General features: G+C 34.6%; 1 protein-coding gene across 1 annotated transcript in view; it reads left to right on the forward strand.

Moving 5' to 3' along the window:
- Positions 1-469: 469 nt before the first annotated feature.
- The window catches only part of LOC129260973 (serine/threonine-protein kinase ATR-like), a 71,731-nt gene continuing 49,473 nt past the window's right edge, over positions 470-22,727 (forward strand). Inside the window, exons 1-13 of the mRNA XM_054898992.2 lie at positions 470-555; positions 2,121-2,224; positions 5,153-5,244; positions 5,850-6,050; positions 6,580-6,750; positions 7,509-7,621; positions 8,334-8,425; positions 9,678-9,792; positions 10,399-10,535; positions 19,386-19,549; positions 20,223-20,374; positions 20,824-21,080; positions 21,927-22,050. Of these exons, the coding sequence (XP_054754967.2) occupies positions 2,136-2,224; positions 5,153-5,244; positions 5,850-6,050; positions 6,580-6,750; positions 7,509-7,621; positions 8,334-8,425; positions 9,678-9,792; positions 10,399-10,535; positions 19,386-19,549; positions 20,223-20,374; positions 20,824-21,080; positions 21,927-22,050 (1,707 nt within the window). The 5' untranslated portion in view covers positions 470-555; positions 2,121-2,135. The remainder of the gene's footprint in view (positions 556-2,120; positions 2,225-5,152; positions 5,245-5,849; positions 6,051-6,579; positions 6,751-7,508; positions 7,622-8,333; positions 8,426-9,677; positions 9,793-10,398; positions 10,536-19,385; positions 19,550-20,222; positions 20,375-20,823; positions 21,081-21,926; positions 22,051-22,727) is intronic.

The raw sequence follows: 22,727 nt of genomic DNA on the forward strand, positions 1-22,727 counted from the left end.
TATCAAGCCAAATTGTGCACTATAACTTTTTTTCAGCTTATTTTAGAAATGTCCAAAGTTCGTAGACATTGATGGATCGGGGCGGGGGGGGGGGGGGCATTTCCGGCCCGCGTGCCCCCTGTGGTGCCCCCCTTGAGAGTTATAGTCATAATTTTTATAGTAAATATGTATTTTATACACAAGTGCGTCCCCCTCCCCCGCTTTTAGAGCCACATCCGAATATTTTTATTGGGAATTTGTCATTTTTTTAATTGGAATATTAAAACCTATTTATTTTTTTATTTATTTTATTTTGCTGTCAAATTATACGCGGGACAAATCGGTCTTCATTTTTTTAGAAAACTTTTTATTGGTCAAATTTTCCTTAGGGAAAATGTGCCCCCAACCTTTTGGGAAAATCTTGGATCTGCGCGCCCCCGACCGGTCTCGAGTTACATTTTTTTTTAATTTTTACTTTTGGACGTTTTAATTCGGCGACACTGTATTGTCGCAAGATTCAACGTAAAGAGCGGTAAAAATGCAAGAAGAAGTTTGGGATTTTCAGAGAGAAAAAGTGTAAGAATACGAAGTTTTACAAATCGCTTTGAATTGATGATAAAAGAGAAAATGATAGATAAGTAGATAGAATTTAGAAGAATAGGTGACACGGAGATTGGAAAATCTAATAATCTTATCCTAGTTTTGCGGTGCCTTTTTTGGTAGTCCCATCTTGTCAAATTCATGTCCAGTTTAACACAACAGAGAGAGAGAGAGAGAGAGCGCCCACGGGCACGGCCCACTCAGTCAAGGTTAGATTTACATGCCGCCGCATAGCTGTACTTATATTTTTCAACAAATTTGACCAGCAAGTCAATGATGTGAATGCCTACTTGCTCTTGTTATGAATCAATTTATACAAATAGATCTACAGGTCATACAGCACGGACATTTCTAAAAACGAAAAAAGTAAACTGGTTACTAATAGTCCTACAATTTTACAAACACTGACAAAACAAAAGAAAAAAGTCAAAATACAGACATCTTGATATTCTTTTTCCTTTTCCTACTCCTAGTCCTAGACCTCTATCTAACATGTCTAACGTTATAAACTAGGCTTATTGAAGAGTTGGGGATCACAGTTATCAGGGTAGGAAATACAATAATATAATTTCTTTCCCAACATTGTGGGGATTGCTAATTTAAACTTAAGTTAAAGCCTAAAGGAGCATTTTCTTTCATTTTAAGAGTTACATTTTTGTGCAACAAGTATTAGTAGTTATGCTGTGAAAGCATTTCTCATTACTCTGCTGTATGTAGAAAATCGGTTCTAAACTTCTTGAAAGTCCATCTTGAATGTTTGTGGTATATCTTTGATGGATATCTTTGAGGATGGTTGCCCCAAAGCCACTCACACGTATTGCGAGGTTAGGGAGGCAGTGTAGCTCAGTCGGTTAGAGCGCCTGTTCCGGAAAAGATCGTAGATCTCAACGTGCGTGGGTTCGAGTCCCGCAGCATGCCGGAAGACGTCTAACAAAAAAAACTGATGCTAGCGTTGTGTGTTAACGTGCCTCACCGCTGTGTTCAGTGCGGGTGTGAATGCAGTTGGAAAACACTCCGTCCATCGGAAAGGACGCAAATGTTGGTCCCGTGTATAGGAGAGTCACAACCTATGCACGTTAAAACCAATACACTATTCGTCAAAGAGTAGGGTGTTCACCCGGTGTATTGCACCTGCCGGTCCCCGGTACTACAATACTGCAAGAATCTTCAGGATTGAAGGAGGCAGTGTAGCTTGAAGAAGTGAAGAAGAAGTATTAGTATACTAACCTCGCACCACGAACCGCGTTTGGCAGTGGATTTCTAACTAGTGGGTCGCGCGTGCTGGGATCTCACTTCATGGGTCCACAACACACGACTTCTATGGCTTGATTTTTCTGTGCGTGGCGGCATGTAATGAACCCTTGGGTGCCCCAAAGCATTCAATTTGGGGGATTTTAGGGGCAACTTGGGATGTCATGAGGGCAAAATCTCACATCGCCCTCATGCATTTCCTACGCTGACAGGTACATGTATGGTTTCCATCATCAGGTATTTAAGATAAAAAAGAATTATTATTTTAAACTTTGTCCCTCTTGTTTCAGATAATGTGAAGAAAGATGGCTAGTTCTGTGCAACAGGATGGAGTGGCTCATCCTGTTCTAGAAGATTTGAAGAAAGAAATCAGCCAACTCGGTAGCATGCAAGTGTAAGTTTATGCTAACATTGATGTCACCAAGCACATTGTAATGATGGTAGGAATAGTCACACGAGGTTTTTCCACAAGTAGTTAGGGGAACAAAAACGAGTTAAGTTTTAGACATTATCAATATCAGGACATTTTCTTTGTGTGAAAATACATCCCTGTAGTGACAACACTGGTAAATGGGACTCAAAATCTCAGAGTCTACCATATTTTCCGGTGTATAAACAACACCTTTTTTCCCGCTTTTAATCTTGAAAAATTGGGTGCGGTTTATCCAAAGAAACAACAAAATTTCATAAGTAAAATGTTTCTTCGGTAGTTAGAGTTAGCAAGAAACCAAGAATTATATACAATATTTAATGTATAATTATTTGTTGGTTACTAAGATTGGAGAGTATATTTTGCGAAGTTTTCTTTGAAAAATCTTCTTTGTAAAGGTTGTTTTATATTATTTATTTAATTACTATCAATTTGATAATGTTTTCCTAAGAAAAACCTGATTGTTTTGTGATAAAAACTTTTTTTTCAGCTAAAAATGCATGGAAAATGCTCTTCAGTAGGCATGTAATCATAATCGATCGTAATCGTAATCGGTTATTTAAAAAGGCAATAAATAATGTCCTTCATTCTTTCTCTCAATATTTTAAAAAATATCCCTTTTTATACCATAATTTTGATATTAAAAAATGCCATTTTATGGTCTCCTTTTCCTTAAAAAAACCCTGGTTGTTTTGTAATGAAAACTTGTAATCGTAATCGGTTAGAAAGCAGGCAATAAATAATGTCCTCTATTCTTCATTTTTTCCCTCAGTTTCTCTCAACATTTTTTGTTCTTTTTCCCTTTTAATCTATAAGTTTGATATACAATACTGCTATTTCATGGTCTTTTTTTCTTTATTCTACAAAGAAATAATTTACATTCTTTGAAAAATAAAGTTAAAGAATGGAGTAACCATTTTTTAAAATACAAAAATTATTAAGATATCTTTTGATCTTTCATAGATTTATATTGAAATTGGCTAACCCAAAATAAAAAAATAAAAAATTTAAAAAATCGGCAAACCAAATTTGATATTATTTTGAAAATAATATCAAATTTGGTTTGCCGATTTTTAAAATTTGTTATTTTTTTAGTAATATCAAATTTGGTTTGCCGATTTTTTAAATTTGTTATTTTTTTAGTCTCTCGATTTTGGGGGTGCGGTTAATACACGGCTGCGGTTTATATTCCGAAAAGTATGGTAGTCATCAATTTCTCAACCTATCATAAGTATAATGTCTTGGACAACCCATATGAAATATGGGCTGTACAGTACATTCCAAGAAAAAATGAAAATTATTGCTGTTTTACCATAATAATGCTGATGATGATGATGAAAATAATATGATAATAATGAGTAATGAATGACTCACATTTCCAAAGCTACATGTAAAATTCTGCTGTGTTATACTTATTTGATGTTTCTCATATGCATTTTATAAAGGAGTGAGTAAAAAAAGTTGAAAAAAGGCACCAATTTGCAAATAGTCATTTGGCAGTCTGTTTCTGAATTTTAACAAGAAGTGTTACATTTCTAAAGATTTGATTTCTGCTCTTAGACAAGTGCTAATCAGTCAGTCGGCAAGCCCTGAAAAAGTAGCTTCTTTTATCCAAGTGGTATTCATGACTAGAGGGTTTTTGCATAGTTAATGAGCTTGGTGCGAACCAAAACGCCTCTTTTTATTCGGCCATTGCTGCTCTAAATATTGAAAAAATTTTATGTTTTTGGTATCTTTGTAAAGAAAAAGAATCATTCTTTCAGGTCATGTGTTTGGATTTTTAAAAGGATGTTGTAATATAGAGAAAAATTTTGATCTAAAACATGAAACAAAATAATTTTTTCATGCAACAAAAGTTGTTGTTTTCACACTTAATTTCTGTTTGAGCACAAATGATTTTTAGATCATGATAAAGCTGAATATCTAAGCTTTAATATGATATCATTTTTATAAGAAGATGTATTTTAGATGGGTCAGCAGCCAGCTTTTCATAGGCCAAGTACATTTAGCAGGTCAAAAACAAGAATACTGCGCTCTGATTGGTCATAGAGACCACACACCCACGCAAATTCCAATGTTCCCCTCACTGGGCCTCTGCAAGATCACACTCGCCATGTGGTCATCTCTTCGAATTACCCGCGCCTGTTGTGTTGAAAACATTATTCAGCCAATCAGAACTCTGGATTTTATGTTACTCAGAAATTTCAGAAATCTCGTCTTGCATCTTGATGGAAAAAGCTGGCTGCTGACCCATCTAAAAGATGCCACATATCAAGAGTGACATTGTAAGAAAGTATAGAAATTGAGCTTTCTGATGATATAAATAATGTTGGTGCCAAAAACACAAAATGTTGCACAATTTGCAAGTGAAAACAGCGGAAGAAAATTCTGTTTGATGCATCTTTTCAGGTAAAAAATTCACTTATTTATCAAAATATTTCATTAAAAAGAAATAACCAATGTAAAAGAGTAACATTTACTCTTGCCCATGGTACAAAAATAATCAATATTACTCAAGGAGAAAGTGGTTAAATTCTCTGAGAAAGAAAGTCTCACAATTCACAAGATTTTGCAGGGACATGAATTCAGCCAAGAGAGGACTTGGATAAATCTTGCTCATTTGCTCATTAACACAGGGGCTTGCCGACTGACTGTAAATGATGGAAAATTAAAGATATATTTACTTTGGTGCAATTTTTTACTTTTTAACAAGTCCAAACATTTATGTTGTCTCTTTAGCCAATACAGTCAATTTAGCAATATCCTGGTATACAGGAGAGTTATATTTTAAATTGCCAAGTCGAATAATGCTCTGTGATCCAATAAACACACAAACTTAATTCTAATCCTGAATAAAAAAAATGAATATTTTGGCGCTTCCTCATGTAATAGATCTTCATCCCAGCAGCGGTATAGGCTGATTAAGATATACAGAAAGACCATTTGCCGTTTTACTTCAGATTTTCTCTCCAATCTTGATGAAGGTAATATATGGATGACTTTTGCATCAATATTATTTTTTCAAATTTGTTTTTCATTTCTTTTGCATCAGAGTTGATGCAGTGAAACTCATGACAAATAGTTCTGTATTTTATCAGTGCAAATACAATTTTTCATCTTCGAAGATGATAGACACTTGTACTCGCCTTCTTTTATGCACATATTCTTATCAAATTTATATCGGGTTGTAATAATATCCCCATCGCTATGATTGAATTGAGCAATTGAATTTCCATTTCGTATACGCAAATAGTTACCAGAAAAAAGCTTGAATGAATTACAGAAAATATGTTTGTGTCAGAGAAGTAATTATCCTACTAGTTTCTTGCCTAAGCGGAGTCTTTCTTGAGTGAGATGCCTAATGGGAATATGGAGGAATGATTGTTATGCTCCATTCTACTAATGTAAACCCGAGGTTCCCCTTCTCCTTTTGCTATCTGTAAATTCCAAAGACTATTCTTATTTTACCAACCTGATAGATTATGCTAGTATACATTAGCAAATATACATATACATATTGATGAATATCAATCTTTTGAAAATATTGTACTTCATATTTCTTTTATGACTCTGCAATTTGTTTCTCTAGTCTGCAATGAACTTGCTGGAAATTCTTCTGCTAACTCAAGCCGGCATTGTGAGGTACCATTGAATTTCATTCAGTTATGTGTGAACGAGAAGCCTCTGATCTTTGTTGGTTCTGACCCTCCACAAGAGCCTGAAGGCACCAACAGCTCTGGCAGCAAAAACTCTATAAGGACTGGACCCTCAGACTTCTATGTAGCTGAGAGTAAGCTTAATCTTTATGAAGCCTATATGACATTGTGTACAAAAATGTCATATATTGTATTGGAAAATGACTCTTATACTAGCTTGCAAAAGAGTAGTTGCAGTTACATTTATTCATTTGTTGTTAAAGTTTTGAACCTGATTTTGTTTTTATTTGCTGCTGTTGCTGTTAATTTGCTAGGAAGCACCTTGATCATCTAATTAAATTGGAAAGTGTCCTATATGAGTATTTAGAATATTGTTATTATTATTATTGTTGTTGTTGTTTATTCTTATTGTTGTTGTTGCTATTGTTATCAATTATATTAATGTACTGAATCTTGGGTGAACATTCGAATTTGATCCTTAATCAGATTTAGCACCCTCTCAATATCATTTTCTCAATTAAAGCCTGTAGAATATTAATTGTATGTATAGATTTGATATAGATTATATATTGCATTACATTTGTCATAGGTATTTTCACCCTTAGGCTATTTATTGGGTTTTTGTTGTACTTTTAAAGAAGCCTTTCTTTCTCTCTCTTGAAGCGTTGAATAGGTGGCTTCTGTGTCATCTTCTGCAGTTATTGAGTGAGCATGCTTGCCAATCTATACATCAACAAACATCACAGATTGTCGTCTCATTGCTCCATCTTATCAAGTTCAAAGAAATCAACACCTTTTATCGCTTCTTCAATGATCTAGCCTGGCTATTAGCAGGTAAGTGCCCCGTTTCATAAGCTACTGTAATTGTGCCATTTAATTGACTTAGAAGATATTTGTGTAATTCATATTTGTCTTCTGACACAGGGCAGAGCTATCATGGGAAAAGCACATTACATTCTGCAAGTATTGATATACTTTGCTGCAGTGGGGACAAGGTGGCTGGTTATGGCTGGTTAACAACGTATGTTTTCTAGAGTATTCTAGGGATTTGAAAAAATAATCATTTTGATTCCTGTTCGTGGTCTAGTGGTTACGACGCTTGTCTTTCAATCAGAGGGATGTGGGTTCGAATCCCAGCTATGTTGTGTTTTCCTTCAGCAAAAAATTTACCCACACTGTGCTGCACTCGACCCAGGGGAGGTGAATGGGTACCCGGTAGGATTTATCCCTTGAATGCTTTTAATAGCGCCTATATGGCGGCTCAGCTACAGCCGGGGTAATAATATGATACCAAGTATCAAGCGCAGTAGAGTATATGCAATTATAGTAGCTGCGCTATACAAATGGAACATTTATTAATGGAACATATTAACCATTCAGATATTTTACTAATGTACTTCATAAGAAAAGGAAAACTTGAAATATTTAGCTGTATTATTCACATTAATGGTATTTTCAGATTTGTAGATACGATATGGGGATCCTTATGTCCATGTAAGTTGAAATTCTTGAATGTCCCTGATGGACAGTGATTATGTTGAAAAAGAAGTGATTGTAATGGGTATTGTTTTGTGGATTTTATTTCATTCTAGAATTAATGCAGATCAACCATGAGAAGTTTAGTGATGAAGATGATGACTTCCCTGACCCACCGTTTCAAGTTCAACACTTTACTGTGGATGTCAGCAGCTCAGATAATATTGAGGTATGATATAGGATAATATATAAATTTATTTATAAATTCACAGTAAGAATCTTGTTGTATGATTGACAAAAAAGGTCATATTTGTGACTTAAATCATCAATAAGCCAGGATTAAAAAGTTTGATGCACTGTCACAGTGATGCTACTATTTTTGTGTTTCATCAATTATTATTCTATGAACCACATAGTCAACATTCTTGCATCACTTTTTGTAGAGTATTTGTGTAAAGATATGTCGTCCTTTGTACTATCTCGGGTGAGAGATTTTTGTACACAACCAACCTGTCACTAACTGACATAGTCTTATAATAATAATAATAAAAATAATGGTGGCTACGTATGTAGTGCACAGGTCCACCTTTCGGTGCTCATGGCACTTAAAAAAAAAGGCCCTGCTATTATTTTTACCCCGGCCAAGCTTGGCAACCAATTAAGGCGCACACAGCTTTTTGAGGAATTACTTCCTGCCAGTACCCATTTACGTCACCTGGGTCGAGTGCAGCACACAGTGGATGAATTCCTTGCTGAAGGAAATTACGCAATGGCTGGGATTGAACCCATGACCCTCTGTTTCAAAGTCTGGAGACTAATCCACTGGGCCACAACGCTCCACAATCTCTGTTTTAGCTGAATCAGTTTCTAATGTCAACCATCAGCTAGATTACAGGTGCATACAACAGACAATCACACTTCTTTTATGAATCTGCTTTCAGGAACATCCTGAGTTTAAAATCATTTCTTCTCATCCCCGGCACATTGAGATTAGCCATGTCAGCAATTGCTATCTTCTTCAAGTAGCAGTCTGGTGAGTACAAAAAGAGAACTGTTTCTGGCAGTCAATGGGGGTATTCTCCTGATTGAATTTTACTAAGATTGCAAGGATTAGTACAGACCTGCCAACCAGTACGTTTTAGCCGTATTTAGTACGTTTTTTCTTTGAAAAATATGTTTTTTGTAAAAAAAAAAAAAATATATATATATATATTTTTTTTACTAAATCGTAATTTATGGAGAAAAATAATCTCTATATGTCTCTATTTCATAAAACGTACCCAGATATGGTTATTAGATCAATGTAATTTCAGGTAACTTGTTTTTTTTTTTCAATCATTTTGTTAAAACCAGGGTGACGATATACACATGTTTTAATGTTTTTTTTTTTCATCTGCAAGAGCAGTGCGCATTTTAGCTTGCATGCAGCTTGAGCGCCACGATGAGCGAGTGCGCCAAGCATTTTATTATGAAATACATTTTTGGGGGGGAAAAATCACAGAATACAGTTTTTCATTCCCAGAGGTTGGCAGGTCTGTTAGTATATCTCTGTGTCTTTGATTGTCAATATGGCTAGGTGTATCAAATCTGCATTTCCATATTTGTATGATTTTGATCAAACAATACAGAGACGTATTTTCATTCAAAAATACAAGCAAGGATAGTGAGAAAATGTTTATTTCAGTCATTTCAAGTACATAGCTCAAAATGCAGTCTTATTTTGGCACATTTTCTTTTCAATCTAAAAATGGTACGGTCACCTTCTCTCATGAGAATTTCATATTACTTGCTCTAGTTTTTCATGTTGGTTTTGCACACCTGCTCTTCAAAATAGAGAAACATATCGAATGAAGCTTTTGTGGCGTATTAAAGGAATTCATGTTAGGTTTTAGAACAAGTATAGGTGCACAGACACAGGACCCTACTCCAAACTTATTATTCCTAGACGCTGATAAATCAATGTCTACTTATAGAGAGTTGTTTCACGTACATGTATACAGTGGTGCTCAAAAGTTAGTGAACCCTACCAGAAAATGAACATTTTTATTGTGTTCAAGTTCTTCCAGGTTTTAGATATCTAATTGTGAAGTCAGATTATACAATATTTCACATTTAATAAAGTTTGTTTCTCTGGGCTTGCTGAACATTGTAGTTTTGTTGTTCCCCCTTAATAGCACTGAGCATGAAGGAGTGCATTTTGTGGTGAGGTTCACATACTTTTGGGCACAACTGTATACTTCCATGGCTAAACCTCTCATTCCACCCCTTTTTTTCTCTGTATGCAGTGATATCCTATGTGAGATGTCTACCGATGTGGAACCATTCCTATCAAATAACTTGCTGTTGCTCTGGACGACGTTGGCATGGCAACTTGAAACTGGACAGCTAGAAATCAAACAGGTAGGTTCGCATTCATTCTATTTCTTTTAGAGCATGTTCTTACTTTATAAATGAGTGACCTAGAACTGCCACAAAGCTGTACCAACCCTCCCCCCCCCCCTTCCCCCCAGCCCCTGATCACTTCACACTCATCTCACTACAGCATATCAATATATTTCATTTATCATGTCCATCACATAGAAGCTTGAATTTAAACCATGATTTGCTAAATTTTACAATTCTGTACATGATGATATGTTCCCTGTATTTACAGAGATTCTGAGTAATACTCAATTGTAACAATAATTCTCAGATAGGTTTTGGAAATTTGAGCGTAGTAAATGCTGATAAGATAAGCATCTTTTGTTCAGAAGTTGTGTGGCATGTTGCAACCTCAGATCAGGCCATGAATTTGAGTGGTTGAAATCAGTGTTTTTGGTGCACTTATTCTTCCTATAAATGAGCAATTTCTCAATGTGTATTTACTGCTGCTGCTTGAATCTCTATAATCAACAAATATTTAAGTGTTTCTTTAAGTAGTTTGATTGATGTTATATTTACTCTACCAATACTCACTCTCCTGTGCCTTCTTTCCATCCCCTTTTACCATAATTGTTCTTGTTCCAGGCTTCCTTGAAAACCCTTGCAATGCTCATCCGCCAAGTTGACTCACCCCCACTGCAGTCCATAGACCATATAGTGGACCTCATGTTCAGTGTTCTAACCTGCTTGCAATCAGGACATGATCTATTCAGGAATTATAAGTAAGTACAGAAAAAAAAAGTGTCAAAGCTACTTTATTCAGAGATGCCAATCTTAATGCTTTTGTGAGATTTCATGCCCTGACAGCTTCTCATTTCAGGCTTTTATCATAAGGCATGTGTTTGGCTTGAACATGTTTGGGCATCCTTTCAGGACCAGTGAGCAAAACTTTCAGGCATCCCTGTACTGACCATAAGTCTGTATCCACCCATAATGTTACCTTTGAAGGATATGTGTACTATGTTCAATGTTATTATTTTCTTATTACTCTCATGATTATTTATAAAAATTGATATTGTTGTACTGCTTAATAGTATTTCCACTTGATTATATATTAAAGAACCTGTCCATAAAGATTGCTCTGATATAAATACCACTTACCTTTCTCTCTTGGTCTTTATCAAGTTTTCCAATGTTATCTTGTAGAGAATACCAACAATGCCTACATGGTATAGCTTTTTTATGTACAAAATGGTTGTAAGAATAGACATTTTTGTGTGGTTCATTCATTGACAATTTGTGAAATGTTTGTATAACTTATTGGAAGGAACAGGGTTCCCAGCTGATCAGGGAAAATTATTTAACTTTTTTCCAGTCAGGGAAAAAATCAGGGTATTTGATAATTTTGATCAGCCCAAGTCAATAGCATGGTAGTCAGTCAGACTCTGTTATATTTTGTTGCAATCAAAACAACACCCATCGAATGACTGGTTACGGTCGCCATGGTACTAATTAGTTTTACATTATTGTTTTTATACCGAAAATACATGTAATTCTCTGCAACGACTTAGAAAACATGCGACACTGGAATTGGGTATAAATAATTATCAGGGAATTTTAACTTCATCAGGGAAAAATCAGGGAATTTTGTTTTCTTGAGAAGCTGGGAACTACGCATGCGCAGCGGAATGGAGTAGGAGCGCCATTTTTTAGTTCTAGTCATGAAATTTTCATAATATGACTTTTATCGTCAGGAACCATTATTTGAGGTAAAGACCGGTTTATTATATCAATATAACATTCGGTGTATCATCTGACATATTTTGGGGGATTTTCTCCTCATGAAGAAAGGATACGATCTGAGAAGTAAATCCAGACCCGGTCAACATCAACGCAATACCAGTGCGCGTGCTAGTGCATCGAGCCAACGCCCACTTCAGGTAGACCCAACGGCGCCACGTAAGCACATGAATGCCGACAACATGCCAGCTATGGAGGCATCGATCGCGGATCTTCAAAAATCATTCTCCGAGTTCTCTAGTCGGGTATGTGCTAAACTTGATATCATTCACACAGACCTGTCTTCAATAAAGAAAAAAGTATCGGATCTAGAAGCGGCTGCTGAAGATAATTCGGTACGAATGCTGAATCTGGAGAAAGAAAAACTGCCTCAATTGGAAAAAAAGTTACAAGATGAGATCGACTCTCTAAAGGAAAAGCTACTACTATCCGAAATATATCAAAGGAAATCAAATCTCTTGTTTTATGGGTTGGAAAGAAAAGAAAATGAAAATGTTATGAATGTTCTTCGTGATGCATTTATTTCGCTTGGTTTGAGTGACGAGGAAGCACAGTCCGTAGCCTTGATCAATGCTCACCGTCTCCCATCAACTCGTAGAGCAACCAACACCAACGCACCAGAGCCTATCATCGCCAAGTTTGTTTACATGGCCCAAAGGAATCGGTTGCTATCTGCATTTGAAAGGAGGCCACAACGTCCAGGAAATGAGCAACCCAGCAAAGCAAGAATCAGTGTTCGCACCGACTTACCCCCAGTGTTGAAAGCTGAGAGAGGAATTCTGGCTGCAAAAGCGTACAAATTCAGGAAAGAAGACAACCTTTCAACCAAAATAGTTGTTGCCGGCACAAAAGTTATCCTGTACACCAAATCAAAAGAATCAACAGAATGGAAGCGTTACCAAGAATAAAAGAGTAAGAACCCACGATTATTCTTGTTGCCCTAATACTAGAGCAAAGTTGTCTTAAAATAATAATATAATGATCAGCACAAACAATTTTTCCGGAATGTTCTTCAAATTCTAGTAACTCATATCCTATGTAAAAATCAAACGCCTTAGTTGGATCAAAGCTCACCAACACGGTCATAGGCCTACATACTTTATACACAGGTGTATGCTGTTTGAATTGCTTACAAGAAGCTAACCTTGTGTTAGTGTCTCTACCAAATATCTGTAATATCGAATTCTTATAGGCCTGGTAGTGTATAATCCATATTTTGACATAAACATGGTTTCCAAATCGTTTAGTAAACGAAACACATTTTAATATTCATACAGCTATAATGTAAAGGTTGTAATTTATCCCCCAAACAAACCAAAACAACAACATCCAAATCTTCATAAGTCCTTCACCTAAAGCAAATTAAAAAAAAAAAAAAATCTCTGCAATGATTAGTAAACAAAAAATATATATTGTGAGATGCATTCGCCAAAATGTGAGGACTTGTACTAGAATATGAATCTTTTATTTGAAATCTGTCAATTTCTACAGAGATTGCTAAACATAATATTATCTTCATACCTTACTATGCACTTATTATGATATCCATTCAGCCAGATGTGCAGATATTATGTGGTTTTGTTGTTTGGGGAAAAGAAAAACTATAAATGTCACAATTCATATAGATTGTATAATGGAAGAATATGGAGAAAAAACATTTTGTTAACAAATCAATTTGAATGAATTGAAGATACAGTGTGTATTTCATCTAACTACATATGAATTTGCACGCGGTTGTATATAGCTTGCTCAAATACATCCGAGTCTGGATCTATCTTTAACTTAAATAGTGACGATTTATGCAGATGTTAAACACAAGACTATTATAAGTATATAAATCCTTCACTAAATGTGAAATATATATAATCCTAAAATACATCTAATTCAATGTGGAACTTCTGTTTCAAATGTGACAATTACTGCAGATATTGTCATCAAAGCATAAGATTATCATTAGTATATAAATCATATCTCACTATATATTATCAGATCCATTCAGCCAAAAGTTGAAAATATTTGATTGTGTTTTGTTCGAGGAAATTATTAAATGAATTATTTTTGCAAACAACCAAATCTGAATAATTTGACAATATATCGTGAGACTCATAGATGTGAATGTTTACACGCGGTTGCATTTTATTAAAATACATTCGATTCATTATCAATCTTTTACTTGGAATGTAACGACTCTGTAGACACTTTTTTTCAATCATAACTAAAAAATAAATATGTCATCTTTGTATCAAATATATCTAGCTCCAGTTAAATCTTTTATTTATATGTGATCCGACAATTTATGCAAAAGTTGTTAAACATTGAACTATCATTAGTATACAAACCATATATACAGTGAGATGCATTTGCCAAATGTGAAGATATGAGGTAATATTTTATCCAAACATATCTAATTCTATGTGGATCTAATATTTGAAATTTGTCATTTTCTGCAGATATTTTTTATTAAACATATAAGATTATCATCAATATACAAATTATATTTCAATATACATTATTAGATTCAATCAACAACATATGAAAATATTTGGTTGTGTTTTGTTCGAAGGAAAACAACTACCTGTAAGTCTTTATAGAGCTTCAGTTAAATGCGATAATTTCTAGATTATCTAGAAGGAAAATATTGAATATATTGTATTGTCTTTGTAAACACCACAATTAAATTTCAATTTCAATATATCATGAGATTCATTTAGCTAGTTGTGAAAGTGTACGCTAAATCTAGCTCTATGTGAATCTTTCTTTTTTTCATACTGGAGATGCGAAATTTCTGCAGAAATTGTTAAAGAAGTGACTACCATTAGTATACTTCATATTTCATCACATATTGTGAGACTCTAATATGAAGACATGTGGATGTATTTCGTAGATCTCGTTTTTTTTTTTTTTATTGCTGTAGAACTAGAATGTGAAGGTGCACACGCGGATGTAGTTTATTCACCGTGAGCTGATATCAATCTTTTACGGAAAAAGTGAACTCTAAATTGGAAGGCTCGAATTGTTACATTTTATTTTATCTTGTTTTTGGCGCCTCAAGTGAAAAATTAGACAAAATCGATAAACAAAGGGAAGGGAAATACAAAAAAAAAAAATTATGTAATCAACTTCCTGATTGCTGCAATTCACTATATGAGTGAGTTTAGGGACACCTCATTGCTTTGTCCCCGGATAATATCAACTGTGCCTATATGGCGGTTTACTGGACCGTACCTTTATACATGTTTCTTGCTATCTCGGTGGCCATGTGACGTGACGGGGTGTTCCATTGTTATTAATCGGTGAATAAACTCATCACGTTGTCCATGTATTACCCGTTGCCAAGTCAGGGCAGTTTTTATAATAATCATTTGATCGTCCAGACATTTATTGACAATAGTAGCAAATCTATTGGACATTGTGAAATTTTCCCTTTCTTACATCCACCAGCTTTTGCTGAATCAACCTGTATGCAGCCATCATGTGTATAGGCCCTATGCAACCATGCATTATGTGATTATACCAGCACGCATGCAGTATATCCATTATGGCACCACCCTTTGGTTGTACATGACATTATGTGCTAATTTATCATCCTTTTCACGAACCATCCTTATGTTTTCAGAGGTCATGAACTAATTTTGAGAAACTTGTGTTTAATTTCTAGCTTTTAGAATTTAATTTTTATTTTGAATACCAACACAAGTGATCGATCAAGAAAAATAAAAGACAGAAATTTTACGAGATATTCAACAATTGACATCTCATTAGAAATTAACAAATTAAAATTATTCTTTGATTCTGTATTGACTCTGACCTCTGAGACACTTCGTGATGTCGATGACCAATTATATCAATATATATATAAATGTACATTTTTATTCGATAGGATCGAAACCTTTATTTTGTATCTTTATTATTTCAGTGCCACTGATACTTTGTGTTTAAAAGGTTCCTTCGCATACAAATCATGGCTGAGACACTCAGAAATAAGAGTGTTCATTACATTTCGATTATGAATATTCATTATCAGGTTCAGGTTGTAGGATTTCAATTCTACAATCATCACCTCCATCATCATTGTCATCATTGTCATCTTTTTCATCATCATCATCATCATCATAATCACCAACAGCAAATTCGATTTCACATTCATCCTTTATTAGTTTTTTTAAACTTCATCCTCTCTTCATCTCATCACCATTACTACCACCATCTTGCTGTTATGACACAGAAAATTTACACACAAATCACATATCATAACAATAATCTTAAGTTTTTGGTAATATCAAATTATCCTCCTGAGTAATGACATGGACATTTTTTCTATTTTCAATACAAACAATATATCATCTGATAATAACTATTACTCAACCGAAGATTTTACTTCTAGATTTAGAGACATGGAACATAAATTCAGTTTGCTTCATATTAATGCTCGTAGTTTGAACAAAAATTTTGAGTCATTGGAATCATTACTTTTCACTTTAAACAATTTCAAATTTTCCATTATTGGTGTCACGGAAACATGGCTTCACAACACTTCACCTAACATATTCAGTTTGGAAAACTATAATCTCATTAGGCGTGACCGGGAAGATCAAAGAGGAGGAGGTGTAGCATTTTACATCAGTGAACATTTACAATTCAAAGTAAGGAAAGAAATATCATTAAAACAGAGTGAAACTTTATTCATAGAAATCACGAAGCCAAAAAGCAAAAATATAATTATTGGATTGATTTACAGACCTCCTCATGATAAAGTAAATTTATTTTGTGAAGACCTTGAAACGTGCCTTCATACTATTAGAAAAGAAGAAAAACAAATATATTTAATGGGTGATTTTAACATCAACCTGTTATCCCAAAATAATGAACATGATTTATTCCTACACACAATGCATTCATTTGGCTATTATCCCCATATAGATAAACCGACCAGAATTGATAGCCATTCATCAACACTTATCGACAACATTTTTTCAAATATATTAAACAGAGATATTACCAGCGGATTGTTAATATCTGATATATCGGATCATTTGCCGGTTTTTTCATTTTGCGATAATGATATTCCAAAAGAAAATATACTCAAATCGACAATGTATAGAAAAGAATCTCAAAATAACATTGAATCGTTTAAAAGGGATCTTGCTATTGAAGAATGGTTGGATGTATTTAATGAGTTTAATTCAAACATTGCATACACAAATTTTAACAATAAATTGCAAACATTTTACGAGAAAAATTTTCCTCTGATACCACTGGTCAAAAGAAAGAAGGCAAAAATGCCATGGATTTCTAAAGCAATTTTAAGATCCATACGTACCCGAAATAAACTTTACAAGGCATTTTTAAAGAACCCTTCTATTCAAAACAAAAATAAATACAAAACTTATAGAAATAGACTAACCAATACAATTCGAGCTTCTCGCAAATTATTTTATTCCGAAAAGCTTTACAAAGTCAAATCAAACATGAAAGCAACATGGGAGATTATAAATGATTTGATTGGCAAGAAACCCAAAATATTACCCAAAGATAATTTCACAGCTCATGATGTTGCGATAAATTCAGAAGATGTAGCTGATACCTTTAATTCCTTTTTTGTTAACTTAGGACCCTCATTGGCAAACAAACTTGACAGAACTGATGAAAATTTTGGAAAATTTCTTCCCACACCCATTAACACTTCTTTATTCTTTAACCCAACAAATGTTCAGGAATTAATTGAAATAACAAAAAATCTCAAATCAAGCAAATCACAGGGAATTGATAGAATTAGTACTTTCCTTCTTAAGCAGATCATACACTATATTGCCTCTCCTTTGTGTCATATTTTTAATCTGTCGATTAGCACCGGAATATGTCCTGATTCCCTAAAAATTGCAAAGGTAAATCCTGTTTTAAAAAAAGACAATCCGCATGAAATAACAAATTACAGGCCTATTTCTATTCTTCCCAGCATTTCCAAAATATTAGAGAAGATTATTTACAATAGACTTTATAAGTTTCTAGATACTTTTCATTTTCTAAATTCTAACCAATATGGATTCAGGAAAGGACATTCGACTGATCAGGCGTTAATACAAATATACGATAAAATTACAAATGCAATGGCAAAAAAAGAACATATCATAGGCGTATTCATGGACTTAAGCAAAGCCTTTGACACTCTTGACCACCAGATATTACTTAAAAAACTTGAAAATTGTGGAATTCGCGGAATTACACTATCTTGGTTTAAGAGTTATTTGTCCAATAGAAAACAATATGTAATTCACAATAATATTCCTTCTGATTTTCAGTTAATACAATGCGGAGTTCCACAAGGATCAATCCTAGGCCCCTTGCTTTTTTTAATATATATCAATGATTTGACTTCTGTAACACCTTTATTATCATATGTATTATTTGCAGATGACACCAACATTTTTTGTTCACATAATAGCTTAGAAACTTTAGTAGATATAATTAACCGTGAATTACCAAAACTATCTTTGTGGTTTAAGTGTAATAAGCTTTCACTCAATATAGATAAAACAAACTTTATATATTTCAAGCATACACACTCACATGATAACGAATTTCCTTACAATATAAACATAGACAATACTCCTCTCAAAAGGAAAAGAGAAACAAAGTTCTTAGGTGTCACAATAGATGAAAATTTAAATTGGAATGAACATGTACGTTGTATAACTACTAGTATTTCTAGAAACGTTGGTATACTTTACAAAATGAAAAACATTATTCCACATACAACTCTTGTCATACTCTACAATTCATTAATATTGCCTTATATATCATATTGCAACATAGTTTGGGCAACATGTGCAAAAACTAAAATTAATACAATATACTTATTACAGAAAAAAGCAATTCGAATCTGTACTGATTCCCAATATTTATCACACACAAATCCATTATTCCATAAACTAAAGACTCTAACAGTATTTGACATAAATACTCTTCAAAGTTTACTACTTATGTTTAAGTACGTACATAACATGCTCCCACCTTCATTCCACAGTTTTTATACTCTGAATACATCTATTCATTCTTACCCTACCCGTAACTCTTCAAATTTCCATTTAATCAACCCTAAATTGCTTATTGCGCAGAGATCCATAAGACACCATGGTCCAGATTTGTGGAACTCTCTACCAGAGCCTGTAAAACAATCTTTGTCTCTTCACTCATTTAAGGCAAACGTTAAATCTATGTTATTATCAGAATATTTGAAGTAAAATTTCTGTGTCATATCCTTTTTATCGTGAATTTATTCCTCCTTCGATTTAGTCATTACCAATATCTTCATCATGACCACCATCATCTCCATGGCCTTCATCATCATCATCATCATCATATCACCGTCACCCTCAGCTTTATCATCTTCATACTTTAATATTGCATGAATTCATGTTTCGTATTTGAAAATGTATGCCCATTCTGCTTTATAAATGTATTAATTAATTCAATTAGTATAAGTTAGGGATTGTCATTTTTTTCAAGCAATCTGCTTATGATGACAATCCTTCTCCTGCAAATTGTGAATATCATATAGTTAATCATTTTTGTCTGAAATTATCTTTTTGATACTCTTTATTTATGATTCATGCCAAAAATGCTAGCATATTATGTTTATTATGTTATGAAAAATGTATTATACGAATGTTATGGATGCAGAAGAAAACAATAAATCAAATCAAATCAAATCAAACCTGAAGGAATACAACACTTTTTAATCTTGTTGGGAATGTAAAATATATTATACTACCCTTTTTTTTGGGTGAGATTTATGTGTGTAATTTTGCTTTATGTTCGTTTTTAATTTTCAGAGGTGTAGATTTACTAGCAGAGAATCTAGCAGCTTGTTTCCTGGAGCTTTTTGCTGAGAACGAAAGAAAGCCCAGATATACAATACCACCTTCAGTCATAGAGATTGTCATGGAAATGCTGTCGTCCAGTATTCCCAAATATGGACTGCATGCTTTCAAATCAGGTAAGACTTTTATGTTCCTCTTGATCACAATCATCATCTAGTGGTATATGTTCCTTGCAGGGGGGGGGGGGTGATTTTGCATTTCCACTCTCTACAATAACCGTGAAGGTGCGGTGGTCAAGTGGTCTACTGTGCCTGACTAGACATGTGAGTACCCTAGTATCTGAGGTTCGATTTCTGGCCACGGCACTTATGCCCGTGAGCAAGGCATCTAATCAACAATACTCTTTTATCCGGCATTCAAATAAATGCAAATGCTATACACATTGCTAACAATGGATGTACTTGTTTTAAAAAAAAAACTCACAATGATACCAATTACCTGATGATATATCGTGTTATATTTTGAGAAGTTTGCGTCTGGAATATGAAACATTATCTCAAACTGTACCAAAGCTCCCTTGCATATAAAAGAAACAGTTTTTAGGAATAATGTCGTAGACCCTCATCCAGGTTAAATCAAGCCTGTAATATCCAACAGTTACCATAGTAACAGTCAGGCACCTATGCTTCTCTGTCACTCAAACCAAAGGAATTTTGTCAGATCTGACAAATGTTGATATAACACTCTCTTGGTGTCACCACTTGTTCCATGTACCATCAAAGACCAATGATGTTAATCCTTGTTCTAATCTCCTCTGTGACAAACCTATCTCGATGGTCTTCATTGCAGAATCCCTTAGTACTTCGCTGTGTCACCTCCTAGTCTACATCCAACGTCACATTCCTCCTGGTTATGAGTCTTTAGAGTCTGTGAGAGAGACTAGAATGAAGACCATCACTCAGGCTCTAATACAGCAAACACACATGCTCCAGAATGGACAGGTATGTGACCCCCCTAAAAACACTGGCCTCTTTAAAGAAAAAAATCATAAATCCAGGCTTTGACATATCAGTTGTATTCTTTAAATTGTTATTCATATTCATCAAAATATGTATAATTCCCAATCAAGGTAGACATGAAATTACCACTTTAGGCATGTAGTTGCAATGGACTGGTTTCCTGCAGTATGCTTTTCATTCAGGTGAAACAGAGAAATAGTCGCTATAGACAAATGATCCCTCTTAAAAGTCATCCTGTGTGTTTTCTAAGAGAATTATTATCGAGGAAAATATAGATTACAGTTGACGGGAGGCTACTTATGCGTATTTAGGTTTTAACATGCGTCTGTTGGCAATTGGCACCAAATATTGCACCTCAATTTAGTAGAGCTGCAATTTGTCTGGCATGTCTAGAGTTAATGTGCAATCTATGTACCTTTGTGTTCCCCCAGTGTGTGGTTCTACCCCTAGAGCTAGCCATCCGCTCAGACCTGAATGCAACACTCCCTAAGGGGTTCGTCACCCAGTCTGACCCTGTTGGATCAAAACCTTCGACCAGTGATAGTACCAGAGGAACACATGGTAGTACCGCTGGGGACATTGTGATAGACCTTACTGATACCAGCAGTGGTGAAGATGTACCAGAGACATCAAAGAAAACCAACAAGCTTTCCAGGAGAAAGTCATCTGTTGGACACACTACCATTAGGTAATGGTCTTTCAGTTTTAAAGGTTTTTTTTTCAAATATTTTTGTGTCAGACATTGTGGTATCATTGAAATTAAAGTTATTTGATAGTTTTGAAAATAAGACATTCTTCCCATCTTGGGAGAAAGGCAAGCAAAGATGAACATCCTCCAAAGAACATTGTTGCCATTCTCAAGATTGAAATCACATACATTATAACTCAAAGTCAGGAGATTAATTCAAATAGGCCACAACACCTCATAAAGGAAGTTTGATTGTGGGAATTCTTTCTTTTAAATGCCCTTACTCACTCAGGAACACTAGTTTTTAGACAAAGTAGGAATTCCTATGTTTTAACTTATTTGGGGCTATAGGAAACACCTATGTGTACAAAAGTGTACATTCTACTTGATTCTATAATACTTTTTAAAGATAAATGGTAGCATTATTGCATGCAAATTATGGCCAGAAATGCTTTAATGTTTGAGCTATATTTATTTGTTGTTCCATTCATTTGTGTGATGCATTTGACATGCAACAGAATTGAGTTAATTTCTTACAGGCCTAAACCATCTGAAGCATTCAGCACAGAGTATCATTTGCTGACCTTCCAACCACTCTGAGAGTGGAGGAAAGATCTGAATTGTGAGAGCTATTCAGAGCCATTGATTTATAGGATATCCCTAATTTTTATTCAGACTTGATTTAACACCCATACATGAAATGATGTATCTATCTCTTTTAGAGCAAAATCATGATTTTAGGATTGACTGATTACAGATTGGGGAAAAGTCTGCATTTATGAATTGAGAAATTATATCCTGATTCCACCATTTTCCCAATCTCTCTATTCAACTGAATTCATACAGAGATGCTGCTGAAGAACCTGTTGAAGTTACTCCATTTTGTCCAATGTATGAGAAATCTGGCACCCTACGAGATGTCCTCTACAAATTAGATTCACTGTGTCAGATACATACCAATGATAACAAGGTAGATAAGAAAGTTAATTGACTGCTTGAACCAGGGTATCCATGCACAATGCCTATTGGAATGATAGAATTTAGTAGATGATGGCTTAAACTACATGTAATTTGCATTCTTTTATCAAGACTGTATAGAGTATTAAAATATTACGTAATACAAAGTTTGTAAAGTAGCATCCATATTGCTACAATATCGCTACAAACCGGTGTGTTGGCTCAGTTGGTAGAGCGTCCGTCTCAGAACCGGGAGGTCGGGAGTTCAAACCCCGGCTGCGTCAGACCAAAAGACGTTAAAAGATGGGAGTTGCTGCTACCCTGTTTGGCGTTCAACAATTAAAGGGATAGATTCTTGTCGATCTGGCGCTGCACAGCGGCTGCCAGGCCCACGATTAATTGGGCAAAGCAAATTTTCGGAGTATTTCATTTCATGTCTATTTCGAACAATAAAATATGGATTTTCATTTTTCATTTCAATACTGCATCTACTTCCAAAACATCAACTCACTGTAGTAATTGAATAACTTCAACCATATAGTAAAACACAATTATTAGGTTCTCTGTTTTTGCATGAGAAAAACTAAAGCTGTGGTCAATTGATATGTAAAATGGACATGGATGCTTCTTTATTAAAAAGAAACGCAGGGCTAAAGCAAAAACACACAATTATTGATTTTTCGCCTTAAA

Source organism: Lytechinus pictus, unplaced genomic scaffold (genome assembly GCF_037042905.1).
Source record: "Lytechinus pictus isolate F3 Inbred unplaced genomic scaffold, Lp3.0 scaffold_19, whole genome shotgun sequence".
Classification (NCBI taxonomy): Eukaryota; Metazoa; Echinodermata; class Echinoidea; order Temnopleuroida; family Toxopneustidae; genus Lytechinus; species Lytechinus pictus.